A 20415-nucleotide genomic window follows, 5' to 3' on the forward strand; every position below is an offset into this window, starting at 1 on the left:
AAAGAGAAGAGCAGGAACAAAAAACATGGTGTCTGGGAACAGAAATGAGAGTCAATGGGCCCAAGCAGCTCTTGGTGTGGAACATCTTATGTCACTCCTAATATTGTTTATCTATATTTCAGTGCTTTAGAGAAATCCTGTTAATGTGATCATGGCGTAGGGCTGGGCGTTTTGCTCCATGGTGGGTCACTGACCTAGCAAGTGCAAAGCCCTGAGGTTCACTCCCCAACACTGGAGAAAAAGTCCTGGTCACCCTCAGCTGAGTTGTCATGTCCTATAAGGAACTGGAGATACACTGTAGGGGTAAGTGAGGCAGTGATAAATATCTTCATTTTCAATGTACGGACAATGTTCCAACGCTAACTCTTGCCTCCATGAAGAACAGGAAGTTAATATTTCTGTACTGGCTCTCCCTCTTGGGTCCCAACCATCCTCTTTTACTATCCAGACCTCCAATGATTATAAAGATTATTAATATCTAATATCCAGCTTCCTGTTTCATTATTTATTACAAATACTGAGTGACTCTTTGGTGTTTCCATATTCTTACTGGTGGCATTAGTCTTTCAGCTCTTTTAAAGACCCCACAGAGCAGCTGATCTCAGTCCGTCCGTCTCATCAATTATCTCACGGCCTTATCAATTATATCCTAATAGCCTATCACAGTTCCCACAAGGATATTCCTGCCATAAGCCAATCTTTATACGGCTTATAATATCCAAGCTTAGCCTAGAATGTTCTCTATTCCTCTACTTTTTCTTTAATGTGTATGGGTATGTTGCCTGCATGCATGCTCGATCGCCACTTCTATGCCTGGTGCCCTCTGAGGCCAGAGGAGGGAACTGGGTCCCCTTAAACTGCAGTTACTAATGGTCACGAGCTGCCGAGTGACTACTGGGAATTGAATGCTGGTCGTCTGAAAGAAAAGCAAGTGCTCTTCCGTGCTGAGCCGCCCTCTCCGGTCCTCTTCTAAACACCATGTCCTCTCCTGCTCCTGCTTTTCACTGCACTTACTCACAACATTGTATAATATGTAAGCATTTTTCTACCTCACTCTGTCACACTAGGTGGTCGGCTCCAGGACAGCAGGGATACTGTCGTGTCCACTGCAATATCCCCATTATTTAGGAAAGGGCCGAGCCCATATTAATGTCTCAGTAAATGATTATTACGTGAAAAAAATAAAAGAATTCCATGCAATTAATTCAAAATACACATGGATAACTGACATGGAAACTGTGGCAGCAATCAAAACCAAAGGAAGTCAGGCGGGTCTCCAAATCCAGACTTGAAACACAGGCTTTTAGAACAGAAAAAAAAATGTAGAGTCCTGGACCCAGTCTAAACTAGCCAGTTAAAGGTTGGAAAGAAAATGTGAAAACCATGAGTAAGGTATAGAATGTGAGAGGAGAGAGCAGCGCACTCATGCAGAAAGCTGGAAACCAAGTCTCAGTGTCACTTGAGTGTAGGACAAAAGAAGGCCAGAGTGGGGAAAACGAAGGAAAATCAAGAGGAGCTCTGGGGAGAGCCCAGCAGGTAGAGGCATTTGCTTTCAAATCCAGGGACTGAAGTTCAACCGTGGTGGAAGGAGACAGGCTACTCCTGCAAGTCATCCTTTGACCCCCCACAAACTCTATGGAACATGCACCCCAATTTAATTCATCAATAACTTATTTATGGCAATATATTAATTTTAATTTATTTTATAATTAAGAACTAACTTATAGTGATTAGTCATTGATTTATTTCATCAATAAATAAAAGTAATTTGGAGGAAATAGCTTTGGGTGGCTTAGGAGCTCAATCAGTTGGCAGAATGCTTCACCAGCATGCATGAAAACCTGGGTTCGGCCCACACAAGTGACTACACCTACAACCGTGGGGTAGACACAGGCATCAGAAGCTTAACGTCATCTGTTAACCATCAGGCCCAGGCAACTCTGCCTCCAAAGGTGGAGAGAACATAGCATTAAGTCATGTTAAGGTGCTAAGGTGCTTTAACTTTACCCTGAACACTAACATGCAGCCTCAGGGCTTGAGCAGAGACTCCTTCCATCTTCATGACAGAGGAACTTGTCCTGGTTGGTGTCCTGTCAATTTGCCCAAGCTAGAGTCATTTGGGAAGAGGGACTGACTCTCAATTGACAAGTGCCTCTACAAGGCTGAGCTGTGGTCAAGTCTGCCGAGCCTTTCTTGGTTAATGGCTGATGTGGGAGGGTCCAGCCCACTATGAACAGAGGCATCCCTGAGCAGGTGGTCCGGAGTTATACAAGAAAGCAGGCTGAGTAAGCCATGGGAGCAAGCTCCTCCACAGCCTCTGCATCGGCCCCTGCCTCTGCATCAGCCCCTGACCCTGCATCAGCCCATGCTCCTGCACCAGCTCCTGCTCCTGCACCAGCTCCTGCCTCTGCATCAGCCCCTGCTCCTGCACCAGCTCCTGCCTCTGCATCAGCTCCTGCCTCTGCATCAGCCCCTGCTCCTGCACCAGCCCCTGACCCTGCATCAGCTCCTGCCTCTGCATCAGCTCCTACCTCTGCACCAGCCCCTGCCTCTGCACCAGCTCCTGCCTCTGCCTCAGCCCCTGCTCCTGCATCAACTCCTGCCTCTGCATCAGCTCCTGCCTCTGCATCAGCTCCTGCCTCTGCATCAGCTCCTACCTCTGCACCAGCCCCTGCCTCTGCACCAGCTCCTGCCTCTGCCTCAGCCCCTGCTCCTGCATCAACTCCTGCCACTGCATCAGCTCCTGCCTCTGCATCAGTTCCTGCCTTCAGGTTCCTGTGATTTGTGTTCCTGCTCTGACTTCCTTCAGTGATGAACAATGTTATGGGAGTGGAAGATGAAATTTCAGTCATGGGTGGTTTGGTTTGGTTTTTATCACTGCAACAGAAACCTTAACTAAGATGAGTATGAGGAATGAGTTGAAGGAAGCAAGGCAGAAAGCAGGGAGACAAAATGGGAACTCCGTGGTGTGGGAACAACGGGGAGAGGTTTGCTGTTGGTTTACCTTCACCTCAGCACCACAGGGCACGGGAGGAGGGGCCGTGCTATTTCTACCTGTGCTTCAGTGCTACTGCTCTGTTCTGTGCGGCGTCTTATTGTTTAGGTTTGTTCGTTTTAACTAAGTGAGACTACAATGTAGACAAATGTGTTTAGTACTAAGAAGTTCATTTTGTTTGTGGATCTTGCTTTTGTCTTTTCAGACAGGGCCATTCTACACAGCCCTGGCCGTCCTGGACTCACTGTGTAGCCCAGGCTGGCTTCAAACTCCCAGAGAGCCATCCTCTGGCTCTAGAGTGCTGGCGATCAAAGGTGTGCACCGCCACGGCTCAGCCAAGAGGGTTTTTTTGCAAAACCCTAACTTCCTGATTTTCATCTCAGCCTTTCAAACTCCATTTTCTTGCTGAGTAGCAGAAGACTGTCTCCCACTAGGACAGTGTGCACAAGTCTCCCACTAGGACAGTGTGCACAAGTCTCCCACTAGGACAGTGTGCACAAGTCTCCCACTAGGACAGTGTGCACAAGTCTCCCACTAGGACAGTGTGCACAAGTCTCCCACTAGGACAGTGTGCACAAGTGTTCCTTCGCTCAGGCCTCTTTTCCTGAAGAGGCCATAAACACAATTGTAGAGAAACCCTGTTCTGTTTTGTTGTAAAGTGACTCACTAAGCAGTGCACTGCTGAAAGCTTCCTGGTGTGCTGTGATAAGATGATAAAATAAAATTGACAAAGGATTTGTCAAAGGGGAGTGTTAGGGTGAGGCCAGGAAGACTCAGCCCACAGGAAGGTTTGGGGTTAAGATGCAAACGCAGCACAATGCTCAGGTTTCTGGCCCGCCACCCCCACCCCCAGCAAGGTGAACAGTGCCATTTTAATGAAATGAGCACAAACAGGAACCAGCCTGTTTGACAGTACAGAGTCTAACAAGCTGACTCAGGCGTCTGGGATACTTCCATGTGGACTGAACCAAACAAGTGAAGCCCGGAAAAGATGCCGTCCTGAGAACTGGTAACATATGAGTTGAGAACCATGGGAAGAAAAGAACCATCCATGGAGGACTCACAGCCGAAGGTGCACAGTGTCGCCTGGGAGCCCAACAGTCTAAAGCTCGCTCAGGACTGCAGGAACAGAGTGAGACAAGGCAAACACTGACAAGGACCCCACCCTCCTGACACACAGTAGACAGAGGCAGGAATGCTAACTTCACCTAAGACTAGAGTAGATCAGGAGGTAACTTGAAGAGAATGTTTTGTCCTTTTAACTTAACAAGCATCTTCAGTAAGCATGGCAAGAGCAGCTTCAGTGGCAGAATAAAAGCTCCTTTACTTTTTATTTTATTCAGTGGCAGAGCAAGTAAAAGCCTTATTTTGTAGATGAAAATAAATTGAGTAACAAGTAAATTGCAAATATACAGACACCATACAAAAGCTTAGCTGAAGAGAAGGCAGAGACTAAACACTAAAGAGGCATACAGGTAACGTGTTCCTAACACGTGATTCGAATGCATGGAAATGCTCTGGGGAAAAAGCCAGTTTCTAGAGTGACTGCAGAGGCAGGTGAACAAGTCTACTCAGTGAGGTCTCTGAGAAAGTCAGACTTATGCTTAGGCCTCAGGACGGCTCATCAAGCTCAGCTCAGGGCAGTGACAACCAACACCACAGCCAAAACCTTCTAAGTTCTCTTGCAAAGGCACACACAGATGCCTCCGTGTAGTCAACTTACACGTACTCAAATAAACTTAAATTTAAATAAATAAATAAATAAATAAAGGAAACACCTTTATAAGTAACATGCAATGCCACAGAAGACAAATGAACTGAAGTGCTTATCGTGCTGATGGGTAGTCTTTTCATTTGCTACAACTCTGTGGAAATCAATTTGATGGTATGTATCAAAATTGTAAGTTCATGTTAATTATATTTCTGAGAATTTAGCCCAGGAAACCATTGTAACATATAGAAGAGACTTAACATGTACAAAACCTCTCTGAACACTATCTTAAACTGGGATTATAGCTAGGAAAACCATAAGCAATAATAACTTACAGTTATTAGCACAGCATACAGTATAGTCAACTTACATATTATAGCAACATAGCAAATAAAACCCAAAAATGTGTACAGGGTTACAGGAAATGTTTTAAAATACACAAATGTATAATCACTACTGTGCTCTTCAAAATGTCCTAAAATACTAACAGGAAGTATTTTAAATGGTAAAAAGTAATTGAGATTGCATTAGATAAAAGAAAGTGTGTTCATCTACCCCAAATTTGTTTCTCTTATATAGAACACAAATGATAAAGATATTTTAAACTTCTAAAGATCAGCATTTAAGGACTCTTCAACAACAGGATCGCCGGGCAGTGGTGGCGCACGCCTTTAATCCCAGCACTTGGGAGGCAGAGGCAGGCAGATTTCTAAGTTCGAGGCCAGCCTGGTCTACAGAGTGAGTTCCAGGACAGCCAAGGGCTACATAGAGAAACCCTGTCTTGAAAAACAAACAAACAAACAAACATCACGATCTACTTTCAGCTTCTATTATTTCCAGCTAAAAACCTTATTTTGGGGTTAGTGATATAGTCAATGGTTGAGTACATAAATGTGTACCCTAGGACTGTAAAAATAAATAAATAAATAAATAAATAAATAAATAAATAACACAGAGAGAGACACCCACAAACCAACAACAAGATACAAGACCCCACACACTTCATTTCTAACTAACTTTCTACTTGTTCTGTTTCTACTTGTCTGTTGCCAATGCATCCATATTAAAGAAATAAGACTCAAAATTGTGACTTATTCACATACCTTTCCTAGTCAGAGAACTAACTAGGAAAAGATTCTTATCACAATCAGAACTCAATTTTAAAAACTTGAATATGTCTTTGTTTTTTTTAAAGAACTATTCATTTGTTTTTGTGTATAGGAGTACACTGTAGCTGTCTTCAGACACACACCAGAAGAGTGCATAAGATCCCATTACAGATGGTTGTGAGCCACCATGTGGTTGCTGGGAATTGAACTCAGAAGAGCTTTAAGTACTCCTAACTGCTGAGCCATCTCTCCAGCCCCCTTGAATGTGTCTTTATAACTAGTTAAATGAGCACCACAAGGACCTCCCCACAGGGAGTCACAATCTGATAAGAGAGTCACTCCATCTTTTCAACCTAATGAAAGGACAAAGCAAGCATGTAGCTGCTACACAAAACCAACAGCTGCTTACCCTACTGCAGGGCAACACAGTCCAGGACTACCATCCGGGGACAGTGCATTCCATTTCTACTTTGTAATCTTCATTTATGCAGAAATAACTATGTGTTATATTAAATTCTGTTTTAATGCCCTCTTTAAATATAATAGGTTACATATTTAAAGATAGAGCATTTAAAGGAGTCAATCCATATAAATTTGTAATTTATAGTTTACAGAACTCATATTGAACAAGTCTATAATGACCTGGGCATAAAATGCTTGTTCTATAAAAACAAAACTGCTCATTTTTTTTTTCTCATCAATAACTTCAAACCTACTGACGGTGGAACCTGAATTAAATTCCAAAAAGTTAATTCTGATTCTAGGCCTAAGGTTCAATGCTTATACCACTAACTTTAATACCTTAATAAAAGAGAAGGGTATATTTAAAGAATAAAAACATGTTACCTATGGGAACCTTAGAAATACAAATCTCATTGTCTAACTTATTCACTACCTAATAAAAATAACTTTGCCATACTGAGTAATAATTAATTTATAGTGATAACTTACTTTACTGGATCTAAAAAATAAATAGCCAATCAGAATCATTTTTGTCTTCATGTATTTTCATCAACCATCTATTCAACAATGGTTGATCTGCCATATATGTGCCAAAATACAATTAAAACCAGTATTTTATTAACAAATGTGTATCTAAACTGTTTAGATGACACAATTATAGAAATGACCCCCTTATTACCTTCATATTAATGATACAGCATTCAAATGTTACTTCAGCTGTTAGGTTGAAGATAATGAAGAGTAAAAGACAACTATCTTGGTGTGATCAAAAAAAATCCTCAAGTATTATCAGGTTACATGAGAACAATTGGAAAAGCATGCATGTCTGAAGAAGTAACCTGCTAAATAATTATAATACCACTTGTCTGCACCAGCTAAAGAAAGAGTAAACCATCAAAAGATTGTGTTAGATTTATGCTAAAATTCTCTGACAAATGTCAGAGGAGAAGAGACACACGCTTTTCATTTTAGAATAATTCCATAAACCATAACAGAGAGAAAACTCAAAACTATTCCACAAAGCAAAGAATGAGTAGGTACCATTCTGTTCCTGTCTGGTTTAAATCTCCATGTTACTGATCTCTACAGCCAAGAACACATCCAGCACGGTGCAGTTACCCCAGCTTTTACAATCTGTGAGTGCATTCAGGTCTAGTAAATAATAAAATTACTGTTAAAATGACCAAAATGTCAAACAACTAGTCTTTAAATAAAGCCCACAAGTTTATACACAACATTGAGAATGACCTAGCAAAGAGAAGATGAGTAAAGAATCCATCAAATAAAACCTGTTCTCAACAGGACAACTCCAATTTCCCATGCAGATAGGATCAGTGGAGGTTAGATTCTACCACAGTCTTTTGGGGCTTGGGAAAATTTTTACTCAGTTACAAACTTTTTCAAAATTTTTGAATAATAAAAATCTTTGGAGGAAACAAATTTTAAAACATCAAAAAGCCATAGGACAGATTCATGACTATGTAGAGTATCTATGAAAGAACGCAACCAGAGAACAGCTTGATAAAAACAGAGGTCATGATGGTAGAGTCCCTTCTGTGTTGAAGCGAACTGAACACACTAACACCAGCAGCTGTGTGTTTACACTACATGTGGGAGTCAAACAAGGGCAAAGCCTCGCACAGAAAGCTGAATGGCCCAAAGAAAACCTCTGTGTTGACAAGAACCTAATGGCACATGCAGGTACGCATCTTTTATACTTGATGTGATACACTTACATGGCCCCTGTTGAATCTCTTGGGGACCAACAGTAAAGCAAGTTTAGAACTTCAAATCTTGAGACATCTATAGCAAGATGCTGATCCAATGTGGCTCCAAACATCTTCTGTTTTCCTGGCTCACCTGAAGAGGAAAAAACACTGCAGAGGATGTGGGAACTAATTTTTTTTTTCTGTAGTTTCTTCTAGAGCAAATGTCTGAGGGGCTTGGCCCAGTCCTTTGTGAAATGTGAAGATGAAATACTTGAGGACTAGTGAAAAACAAATCAAATGACAAGATGGAGTGGAGACTATTCAAGCAAAAGATACTCATTGTAGGCCAGTCAGGGCTTCTAGCCCAAAAGTGGGAGGAACAGAGAAAAGAGAAGAAATACAGTTTCTCCCTCCACCTTCTCATCCCAGCTGTGACTGAAGTTCATGGAGTGCCTAACTTCTGACCACGAGAGGGAGGAGTCAGCAGAGCCATCTGGAAGGCTATGCAGTCATCCCTGGCTGTGTGACCTTGTTAAGCACCAGGGAAGCCTTTCAGATAATACTAAGAAAAGTTTCTGGTGGATATAAGTTGAAGAAATAAAGGAAGAGAAAACTGCATTGAACTTATACAAAAACGAAACTCACAGTAAAATACCCAAACTAGCAATCTGTATCTAATTCAGTTTTTCAAAAGGTATGAGATAGATTCCTCGAAATTAAAAATCAGAATCAAAAGGGAAAATAAAAAAGCAACTTCCAAATAACAGAAAATGTTTTCAAACCAAATACAACACAAGCTTCATGATTCAGCCTTCTAGTTAATACTATCCCTAGAAAAATAATATTTAAGAAACTAAGATTAGTACAACCAAGCCTGAGGAATATTATAACACAGAAAAAATAAAACTGTTACCAATAATATTACTTCAATTCACTTTAATTAACTTTTAAAGTATTTTATTAAGTCCTGTTTTATTATGGTTATTCTCTATAATTGGACTGGACATAAAACTTTTTTCCATATGCATTCCAACTTAACCAGAATTTACCTGCATTATGCCTGATAAAAACACCAGGATTTTCTGAAAACTCTGCCTGAAGGACAAATGAGCTCCTTACCTGACGTGGTTGATCATTCATCCGCTGTGGGTCTGACTTCACTTTATTGTTTGGGTGGTTCGTGACTTTGGTTACTGGTTGCTTGAAAATTGATGCAGTTTGTCTAATTGGCAATGTTGTGTTCAGGTCTGGTTTACCCTGGAATAGAAATGTGTTTTCATTAACATTTATGGGAAAACAAAATTGGATCAATACCTTTTTAAATTCAAAATCCATAACTTTAAATAAGATTATTCCAACTTCAGTGTCAGCGCGTTAAATATTCTAAAGAGACATAAATTGTTTAATTTATGTATTTATTCTATATGTATATATGCCTGAGTCTGTGTATGTGCACCACATGCATAAAAATGCATGAAATGGTCAAAGAGGCATTGAGATGACCTGGACCTGGAGTTACAGGTTGTGAGCTGCTGTTGTGGGTGCTGAGAACTGAACTCAGGGCCTCTACAAGAGCAACATGGGCTCTTAACTGCTGAGCCATCTCTCCAGTCTCTCTAAAGTTGCATGTTAAACACTTTATTGTGTATTAACTTTTTTCATAAGTTAGGTGCACCTTTAATTCTTTGTATGATATTATCTGATTAGCAGAGTACTAAGGACATTTAAATGAATATATCTGAGGAATAATAAGAACTTTAAGACAGCCATCAGGATGACAATTATTTCTACATTCTAATAGGGACACTCATTAACATTAAATAAGTGAGCATTAGAACTTAACTCGATTGGCAGTGAGACCACACTTAACATAGAATCACATTAAAGAATGGATTCTAGTCAACAGAATTCATTTTTGAAAATGTTTATAAAATGAGAGACATGCCTAAATTAAAACATCAGAAATTGAGCACCTATGATAAAAAAAAAAGTAAAGTCTCCTAAAATGTAGTAAATAAAATTTTCTCTGTACATGTATAAGGTGTATACACATGAAAACCTATAGACTGCATGCACCAACTTGGGTCTGACCACCAAGTGAACACTACCTAATGTGGAGTGTATGTGTGTGTGTGTGTATGTATGTGTATGTATGTGTGTGTGTGTGTGTATGTATATATATATATATATATATATATACACACACACATGAATGTATATATGTATATACCTATACATATGTGGAGATACTCTAAAATCTGAAAAAACACACAGGCCAAAACCCTTGTGTAAAGGATAACTACCCTGCATTTCTGCTTTGTTTGCTAAGGCAGACTCACCACATAATCCATGCTGAAATAGAAACCCATTACATAGCTCAGGCTGCCTATGATGGGCACAAACCCAGCCTAGAGGCATTATTTATTCTCCACCTCTTACATGTCATGCTTTTGGTAAGATTTGAAATCAAAGCTTTGGAAAGTCTTTATCAAATTTGAATCATCCAGTAAATAACATGTCAAACATGTTTTAGTGAGGCCAAATTGTATAACAGAACTCCCAGTAATGTCATTTGCAATATCCAATGCAAAGATAACAAAAATTTAATTGATATTTTGATTCTAACAAAAGATATAAAAAGCCATACACGGAACTAATCCACATATCTGACATTTCTATGTAGAGATATATTCATGGCCTTATACTTGACGGGCTTATGTCTTAACTATCATCATGCAGAAATGTAATGCGAAATTCCATACTGCCAAAGAGCGGGCCTCAAATCTGAGGTCACGCTGGAATCACCCTGCTTGTTAGCAGAGGATGCTAGGCCCATCTCCAGAGCTTCTGATCCACTAGGTTGGAGCCAGGGAATTGGCATCAATTTAAGGTCTCCACTGGTGAAGGATGCTGGTGGTCACATTTGGAGAACCACTGCTCTAAAGAAAGATCCCTTCTTGATGGCAGGTAGTCCGAGTCTAATTATGTATGTGTGCTGACAGTTTTTCAGGGTCTTTAGTAGATTAAGGGTGGAGTCTGGTATGAAACCCATTCTTCTAGCTTCTCTCAGACATGAAATGATGAAGAAATGGCTGGCTGGCCTGGCTGGGTAACAGGCAGGAATCATTTGTCACAGTTGCCCACTAGAGGTGCAAGATGTCCTCTGACATTCCTGGACAACTCACATTTGCGTGAACTGTCTGAGCTGCACAGGCATGGAGTCTGTGGCCACTACCTGAAGGGCAGCAAGCCTAGCAGGTAAGTATCACCTGGCAGCTGAGACAGGCAGCTATGACATCTTTAGTAATAGTGAGGTCCATTATAAATATGCCTCTCCTTTGGCCACAGCAAACACTTCTCTGTTGTGCGTACTGTGCATTCTTGTCATTCTTTCATCTCAACTTCCCCCAATGGATATGTTTATCCTCAAGATAGACTTATTTCAAATAACTATCACAACAGGAGTTTCTAGCACTTAGCTTTATCTTAATAATCTATAACTGTGCAAATTCAATGAACTGGCTGAAAAATAATCATCTAAGGATGCCACCTTTAGAAAGTATGCAGCTTGGTCCAGCAAGATGGCTCATTGGATAAAGGAGCTTGTGGCTGAGTTTAACCCATGATGGAAGGAGAGAATTTAATCCCACACATTGTCCTTTGACTCCTACACATGCCATAAAATAGGAATGCCCCCACACATGCACATGAGCATATACACATGGAATTTTATTATCATTGTTGTTGTTGTTGTTGTTATTTAATGGGGCTCAGGACTGTGCTTTTGTGTGTATGCATGTGCTTGTCTATGCACATTTGGTGTAGCTATGCATGCATATGTGTGTCTATGTATAGAGGCCATAGGTTGGTGTCAGGTGTCTCTCCTCCTTACTTTTATAGACAAGGTGTCTCACCAAACCTGAAGTTTACCAATGTGGCTAGACCAACTGGCCAGAAAGAACCAATCTTCCTGTCTGCCTTCCTAGCACTGAGATTAAAGGTAGACAGGGTTAGTGCTCTTTTTCTTGAGTACTAGGTGTGTGCATTTTTTTTTTAAACTCCCTCAGTAACATTGTGATGCATATAAGACATCAAACAGTTCTGGTTTGCATCATTTAGAACCTTTGGAGCCTTAAACAAAGTCACTCAAGGTCAATGTTCACTCTTAAAGAATCCTAACCTAATTCTTAAGGAAAACAACTGCTGCCATTAAGTGTATCATATACTATTATTCTTCACTATGAGTCTTAAATCCCCAAACACTGGACATATGAAACATATGAAGTTATTAATATTAAAAATGTTAAGGTATTTCTGTATATAGTTATGCTCTTGGATCAATAGAGAAAAATGCAAAGAGTTGGCTAAAATATTCAAGATATATTTTTAGGTTTCACTGTCTAGTGAGGTGGTTAATCTTAAAAAAATCCCAATCTAATTCTTTTATTTTTTTAAAGACTTATTTATTTATAGAACATGGGTGTTCTATCTGCACGGAGCATCAGATCCCATTACAGATGGCTGTGAGCCACCATGTGGTTGCTGAGAACTGAACTCAGGACCTCTGGAAGAGCAGTCAGTGCTCTTAACCTCTGAGCCATCTCCCCAGCACCACACCCCTGCCCCTGCTCTAATTCATAAGGAAGACAAGTGCACAGAGTAAGAGATATTAAAGAATGCACCTCATCATTCTTCTCTTGATTTCACTCAACCTTTTTAACACTTTTTTCCTTTTAAATAGCTAACAAACGTGACAATTTTGTATTCTATAACATTCTCAAGGGCAACCTGTAGAGTAGACTGACTGGCTTCCTAGAAGCTCACAGAACCAGTAAACTGCATTGTTACTCTCCCCTAAGGACTGCCAAAGAGTCACTTAACTCAGGGCTACCCATTACCTGAGTTTGCCGAGACCACTGGCACTCTTCTAGAAGCTTGGGTATTATAAACAACCATCACCTGGGCATGAAGCAGGATTATAGCTGCTCACAAAACTGAAATCCTATATATATCTATCTCCAAAAACTGAAGTTCCTTTACATTACAAACTAAACCAGAAAACTCACTGCAATATTAGAAACCAGCCCAGCCCTCAAGAACTTTAAAATTCTAAAAATGTGTCCTGTTAAATAAGCAGACTTTTTTTTTCTTTCACTTTCTTCAATGGCTTTCCACAAATTCGGGTAACGTAAGACTTATGGTCCATGCAGTAAGTGTGACTGGGGAGGGGATGGCTCTCAATACCAAGGGACACTTCACTGAGCCACACAGTTTATAGAACTGGTCTATAAACCTGCCAGTTGTTTCTCTCCCTGCCTCCTCAGAATGTTGGAAACACAGGCAGCTCACTGCACTCTAAAGCTGACAGCAGTCTGTGTTCTACCTAATGTATCATTACAAATGCAACTGTCAGCGGTTCTGCCTAGTTACACTGTAACGAACTAAGAAGCCATCAATCCTTTAAGCATGAGTGAACCTGTCAGCAGCCTACATTTTATTTGTTTCTTTTGAATCAAAAATTTCATTTCCAAAGTCATTTCAAACTTCAGACTTGAAAAATCTTTGCTGATATTTTATCAGTAATTTTTAATATTAATAAACAATTAGCATTTTATCTGATAGTGATATTTTTCTACTTCCTGTGATCATATAAAGCTCTCAAGGATGTTTTTTAAAAAAAATACTCTGATTTACCCAACATAGTATATTACAATTTTAAAACAACTACTGAACATATTTAACTTCAGTTATGAGATACAGCTCAAGACAAAGTTGGTGGGGCCTTTTCTACTTCTTGCTTTTGAAATAGGTTCTTGCTATATTCCCTAGGCTGGCCTCCCAACTCCTCATCTCAAATGATCCTCCTGCCTCACCCTCTCAAGTACCTGGATTATAGGCACACTCACTCATGCCTGACTGGAAGAAGTTTTAAATAGCTTCATGTTCTTCAATAAGAATTACTAACCGTTAACATCAATTCTACTCTCATTCCCTTTCTTCTAGAGGAGGTGACACTGCAAAGTCCTGGTCACATGACGGAGAAAATAAATTCTTCCTGTGACTCAGCCCTTGAACTGCTTTTAACAGAGTTCATGTTTAAAATGTCACAGTAAGCCATCAAAAAATACTTAATAATCAGTAGACAGATACATAAAGTTCCCTACATTTTGTTCAAAGCAGAGTTTTATTTGTGGGAAAAGTTGTTACCAAGTGATTCATTTCTCAATCCAGTATTTCCAACTGTTCCTCTATTGACAACACAGCATGTAATGCCATTCTAATATTGCAAAAACAAGTGAGACATATGCTTGTCTCTAAAAACGAAAGGTTGGTGACAGAGGAAAGTGTGGAGGAAAAAAAAAACCATCACTGCTATCTTCAGAGATGAGCTGAAGGAAAGCATACAGACTTCAAAGATCTGCTGAGATCAGTTCCTTCCAAGTCATGTGTGTAGAGCATGGGTGTGGCTCTGTGGGAAAGTGCCTGCATAGTGCCCATGTGGAAAGCCCTGGGTTTGACCCCAACCCCACAAGAAGTCTAACAGATAGATATCCATGAAAAATAGACATGCATAATGACTTAGACTCTAAGTATCACCTTCTTTAGACAGAGTTTTAAAATTTATCTTTTATTTTATGTGTATAAATGTTTTGCCTGCATGTATATGTGTGCATCGCTTGGTTATATTGCCTACAGAAGCCTAAAGAGAGTATCAGCAACTGCAGTTACAAAGTAGTTGTGAGCCGCCTTGCAGGCGCTGGGAACTGAACCCTGCTCCTATACAAGAGCAGGAGGATCCATCTCCAGCCCTGTCAGTCAGGTTTGGAGAAAAGCTTTATGAAAGATAGCTCAACCCCATATAGATTCTATAACCAAAGGTTATACTTTAAAACTGATGATAACTTTTCACTTTAAAATTTTACCATATCACAGGGTGAAATTTTTTTTCTCTCCTTACCCGAACTGTTCATTTATAACTGACATTGTAAAGTATCATTCATGTACCACATTAATTCTGTAGCTCTGAGTACACAACGTGTTCCGAGATATTTATATCCCAATTGGGAAGCAAACATTCCCTGCGACTATGGAAAATTTCCTTATGTGTTAATCAGGATAATTATTGCACAAGACTCTTCTACAGATCAAATAAAATGGCACGTGATAATGACACTGATAGTCTTAGCCAATCATTGAACAAAGACCGTGTCTACTGTGTGCTGGGTCCTAACCAGAAGCTGAAAATGTCATTTATAAACAATCCTTGCCTTAGAGTTTACCTGACAGAAGGCAGAGAGATGAAGACCATCAGTAAAATAGTTTGTAATTGTCTTGGCAAATAAATTCTGAATAAACAGCAGCCTTTTTTGCATTAATACAATACTGGGTATGCTTTCAAAACTTATACAAGTAACCTTTTAAGGTTTTCCTGGATACCTGTATCTTGAGTGTGCTTGAGTGAAATCAAGGCTATCTTCAAATAGCAATTTCAAATTTCACAAAATCAAACACCTACAATGCAAGCTGTCTCGCAATCCATCATAGCTTTTTTAAAGTATGTACAGGGTCCGTAAAGATGGCTCTTGTGCATGTTATTTTTGCAGAACCCAGGATCAGTTCCCAGCATCCAAATGGTGACTCACAAACACTTGTAACCCCGGTTTCAAGGGATCCAACACTCTCTTCTGACCTCTATGGGCTCTTGCATACATATGGCACACATAAACACTGTAGGCAGGCAGGCAGGCACACATGCATACTAACACACACACATACACACACACACAAAGGATGTAGAGATGGCTCAGCAATTAAGAGTGTTTACTGCTCTTGCAGGACCCAGGTTCAGTTCCCAGAACCCATGTCAGTTTCCAACTCCCTATAGCCCTGGCTCCACGGAATATAACATTGTTTGGCATGGGTTTCCACAACTGTGGAAAGTCACACGAGTGCATTCTGTGTGCCATAATGACCCAGGATTCAAGGTCTGCAAACCTGCACTAACCCTTCAGGACCTATAAAATTTAATGAAATCATTAGTGGGAATGAGGAGCCAAATAACCACATGAATATCATGACACACAGCTGTACCCTTAAATCTACCTCCATTATTAATGTGAAATCCAAGTCCAGGTGCTCTCAGAAAGTGTCTACCACAGTGGCATACATGTGAACCCCAAAAGTTGGATAGAACTAACACTTTACTGATCAAACTGCTCTTAGCAGCAAGCTTATAATTTGAGTTATTTATTATTACTATTATTATTACTCCCAAATTTCTAAATATATAACTCAAATTATCAGTAAAGATGGAATGCTTCTAATAATAGCTAACTTCATTCACTAGAGTAAATAGCCTTTACCCATTTATTAAGGATGTTTCTGTACACATAAAACCATAAACTCTTTGAACAAAAAAAAAAAAAAAAAAAAAAAACCAAACAAACAAAAAAACACCACCAGTTTTCTCTGCTGCCTCTTATTTTTCTTTTATTCATAACACAAGCACTGCCTAAGTCATCATGACCTGTCTGGATAAGTACAATAGTCTTAACAGATCCCAACTCAGACCCTGGCCTGTTTCTGTTCTTCTATAATACATTCTTTAGCAGTCTGGGCTTTCAGGCATTACCCTGTGCTGGCATCAGCTATGAGCAATCTTCTTCTTCATCCTCATCTGGGTTCCACTGTCCTGCTTGGTCCAGTCCAACACCTCCTCCTTTCTGTCCTCACATACTGATGCATCTAGAGATTTTGCACACGCTCTTTGCTCTCACAGAATGCTTTTCTCTCAAGTTATTGAAGAACGGCCACTTGCCATTCACAACTCATCTAAAACTTACCAGCAGAGACACTTGTCATCAACATTCAGCCACCTCTGCTGTACTTAGCTCACTGCATTGCACTTAGTATTTTAACTGATGAATTACCTTAGCGCCCTCCCTCAAATATAACCTCCTGGGACTTCTTCTACAGGACTCACAAACTTAGAATCATGCTTGCCCCAACTTTGAAAATTCTTTCCAATAGGCTAATTGGAGCCAAAATGCCGTTACACATTCAGCCCTGCACTGAACAGCCCTAGCCAGAGTAATCTTATTTTGTCTTGAGTTTAAGAGTACTAAATGAAAATAACATAATTAAATGTAATCTGTAAGATCTGCATCAAAATTCTTGTCATGAAAAGGAAGATTTTTTTTCAGTTTACTAACATAAACAAAATAATTTCTAAACTCTATCCCTGAGCTACACCCAGAGCTCGTTTAATTTTTAAATTATGTTTATTATTTTTGGGGGTGTGCTTGTGTTGGGGCACATATCTCCATTCATCTTTATGGAAGTTACAGACATAAGCCTTGGGGCCCCTTTCTCTGACCCCTTAAGACAATGTATCTAGGGACTGGGAAGGAGTTTTCTCCTCTCCCTACTGCTTTCTAGACTTTCTCCATTGTTTTTCCCTCCAGAGGAGCAGCTTCTTTAAAGACCCCAGCATCTGGCTCCTCCATATTCCCCCCCTCACCATATTCTCTCATTACACTTTGTCTTTTTCTGCCCAAATTCTGTCCTCACTTTTAAGGACCTCCATCCGTCCCTGGCCAACCTCACTTACCTGCCATTAGTTACGCGTGTGTCAAAAGCAGCAACTCTATCTCCAGATCGCAATGAAGCATCTGAGTCTCTAATGCATATCTCCGGTCTGCAGCTCACAACTCAGAGCTGCCCTTTGCCTCTTCTGACCCCCAAATCTCCATCAATTGACTATCCCTTTTCCTTAGTTGCCTGTGAGTTTCACACTCTTCCCTAACTAGCATAGTTCCACGGTCTTGACATCTGCAAACACATTTAACTTTTCTGACCTCCACAATTTCTTCTCTCTCATGATCCATATTTTAACCATTCCAATCTTTGACATGACACAGAGTTCAAATGAAGTGTCGTCTCTTTCATCTCTCATTCAGTGACTCTCAACCTTACCTATGAACATTTACTGGAATAACTGTCCTTGCTGTTAACATTCTGTCTAAACTCCACCCCCAGTTACCTTGCAACTGCCAGGTAGGCCTGGCCTACTATAAAGGGGCCGCTTGCCCCCTCCTCTCTCTTGATCTCTTGTTCCTCTCTTGCCTCTTGCTTCTCCTTGCCCCCTCAACCCTTCCTCCTTACCTTCCTCCTCTTTCCACGTGCTCATGACCAGCCTCCACTCCTCTGCTTCTCCTCTCCTCTCCCCCTCCCTTTCCCCCTCCCCCAATCCCTCCTCCTCTCTCTCCCTTTCCCCTCTCTCTACCTGCCTCTAACTACCCCTCCTCGCCCCCCTCCCCATGCCCTGAATAAACTCTATTCTATACTATACCGGTGTGTGACTGGTCCCTCAGGGGGAAGAGATGCCTCTGCATGGGCCCGCTGAGACATCCCCCTCCCCCATACCTCTCTACACACCCACAGAACATACTCTCTTTATCTCTTTATCTTTTTATAAACACATCACTGACCAATTTTATCTTTCATGTTACAATTCAATCTGGCTTCTGTCCCCACAAAACCTAGTGCTTAGAAGTTAATTAAAGCTTCACATGCTATTTGCTCCCTTTAATCTTAGTACCCAGTAATCATAGGCAAAAGGATCTCTGTGTGTTCAAGGCTAGCCTGAGCTAAATAGTGAGTCCCAGGACAGTGGAGTTACGTAGAAACACCCTGTCTCAAAAAGAAATGTAATTAGAATGTCAAACTCAGTAAAATTTTATCTTGCCCTGGTCAACCCTTCAACAGCTGACCTGTTTCCTCAAAGAATCAACTTGTTGGTAAGCAAAATACTTAGGGCTCAGGCAATTTAGGGCTTTATTTAGCTAGACAGCATGGTGCCAGCATCCTGGTGAGGAGACCTTGACTACTAAAGCAGGTCAGAGCAGCAGTCTACAAGCAGAAGGGACAGGCTATGCAAACAGAGAAGCAAGAGACCAGGGAAAGGCTCAGCTTGATGTTTTTCTAACAACCCACTGCTATTGGAAGGCCTGAAAAACCCACGCTCCACCATGCTCCACAAGGGTGGATTCCCCACAAGGGTGGTGATTATCCAGTATGAAGGTGGAACCCTATGACTTAATCACTTTCCACTGGGCCTCCCCATCAACAGTTCATCCACTTCAAAACCACAGTTCTGAGGGCCACATCTCCAGACAACGACTTCTAGGAGACAAACTCCACCCACCCGAGCTACAGCAGGGACCACGGCCGCAACTGTAGAGAGCATCCATTTTCTGTCCGTCCCTGTGAGCAGCAGGTACTTACATCTCCTTCTTTCTCTCGGTTCTCCCCTTCCAGGCCTCCTGCTACAGCATTAACTTAGGGCCACCAGCGTCTGAACTAAAACAGCCCAGCTAGCACTATGCCTACTTCTAGCTTCACCCCGTTTCCAACTCTGCATACTTTATTCTTCTCCATACTGCATACTATCTAAACCCAAAGGCAAACCATCCACTAACTTAGGAGTTTTTCACACTACACAGTAATTGCCCCCAAGTTACACTACTATCAAATGTAATTTTTATTATTTTGTGAGGATAACTGAAACAAGTACCAGCAGCATGTATCTGTAAATCTAGGATACAGTCAGTCTTACATAATCCAAGTTTACACCTGTGTGACCAATGACAAACTGACTATACATACTACATGAGATAACCCATGAAAAAAGAATGGCAAATCTGACATAGACCTGACCTCACCCAGAGGAACAGGACAGTCACAGAGCTGTGTCCTTCTAAGGTTGTGGCAGTGCTGTCAAGTTTAACTCAGAGAGACTTATGCCATACAATGTTTATTGTAAGCAACTTGCAAAATATATCACCGGCCATCAACGTCAGGACATTTGCATCTTCAGTTGTGTAGCTTCATTATAATACTACATTAATATTGTAGTATTAAAATAAGAAACATAAGGAATTCAGTTTAATGTAGACTCTTTTTTTTAACAGAATCAAGTTTCAAGTTCCCTAAACATGTTCTGCATTCACAACCTAATGGAGCTCATCCTAGTTATCTTAGTTTTAAATTTTTTATATTTACTCTCTCCTCCCAGCCTCCCTCCCTCTCCCCGTGTGTGTGTGTGTGTGTGTGTGTGTGTGTGTGTGTGTGTGTGTGTGCGTGCCCATCTTTACATGGGTCATCGAAATGGAACTCATATCAGACTTGGCAGCAAGGGCCTTCAACTGCTTAGCCATCTCACCCACCCAAAATTACCATATGTCTCTACTGCCTCCTTAAAATGTCAAATCCTATCTCTGAAACCTTGAAACATCTCTTAAAAGTCTAAATGTGTGTGATGTGAGCACACACGCAAAAAAAAAAAAAATTGTATTTGAAGCTAAGATTTTGCCTTTTCATTCTAGACCTGTACTGTCCAAGAACACCAAGCATATGCAGCTACATATT

At 40.7% G+C, this 20415-nt stretch overlaps 1 protein-coding gene across 2 annotated transcripts in view; it reads right to left on the minus strand.

The window, feature by feature from the left end:
* The window catches only part of Mbd2 (methyl-CpG binding domain protein 2), a 61254-nt gene that overhangs the window by 25098 nt on the left and 15741 nt on the right, over positions 1-20415 (minus strand). Inside the window, exons 3-4 of one of the 2 annotated variants that reach the window (XR_013103630.1) lie at positions 9106-9243; positions 8014-8137 (exon numbers count right to left, since the gene is read on the minus strand). Coding sequence is in view for 1 of the 2 variants with exons in the window: in XM_034518050.2 (XP_034373941.1) it covers positions 9106-9243 (138 nt within the window). In the remaining variant the exon portion in view is untranslated. The remainder of the gene's footprint in view (positions 1-8013; positions 8138-9105; positions 9244-20415) is intronic. The other variant, XM_034518050.2, reaches the window with a different exon arrangement.

Source organism: Arvicanthis niloticus, chromosome 14, assembly GCF_011762505.2.
Source record: "Arvicanthis niloticus isolate mArvNil1 chromosome 14, mArvNil1.pat.X, whole genome shotgun sequence".
In the NCBI taxonomy this organism is placed as follows: domain Eukaryota; kingdom Metazoa; phylum Chordata; class Mammalia; order Rodentia; family Muridae; genus Arvicanthis; species Arvicanthis niloticus.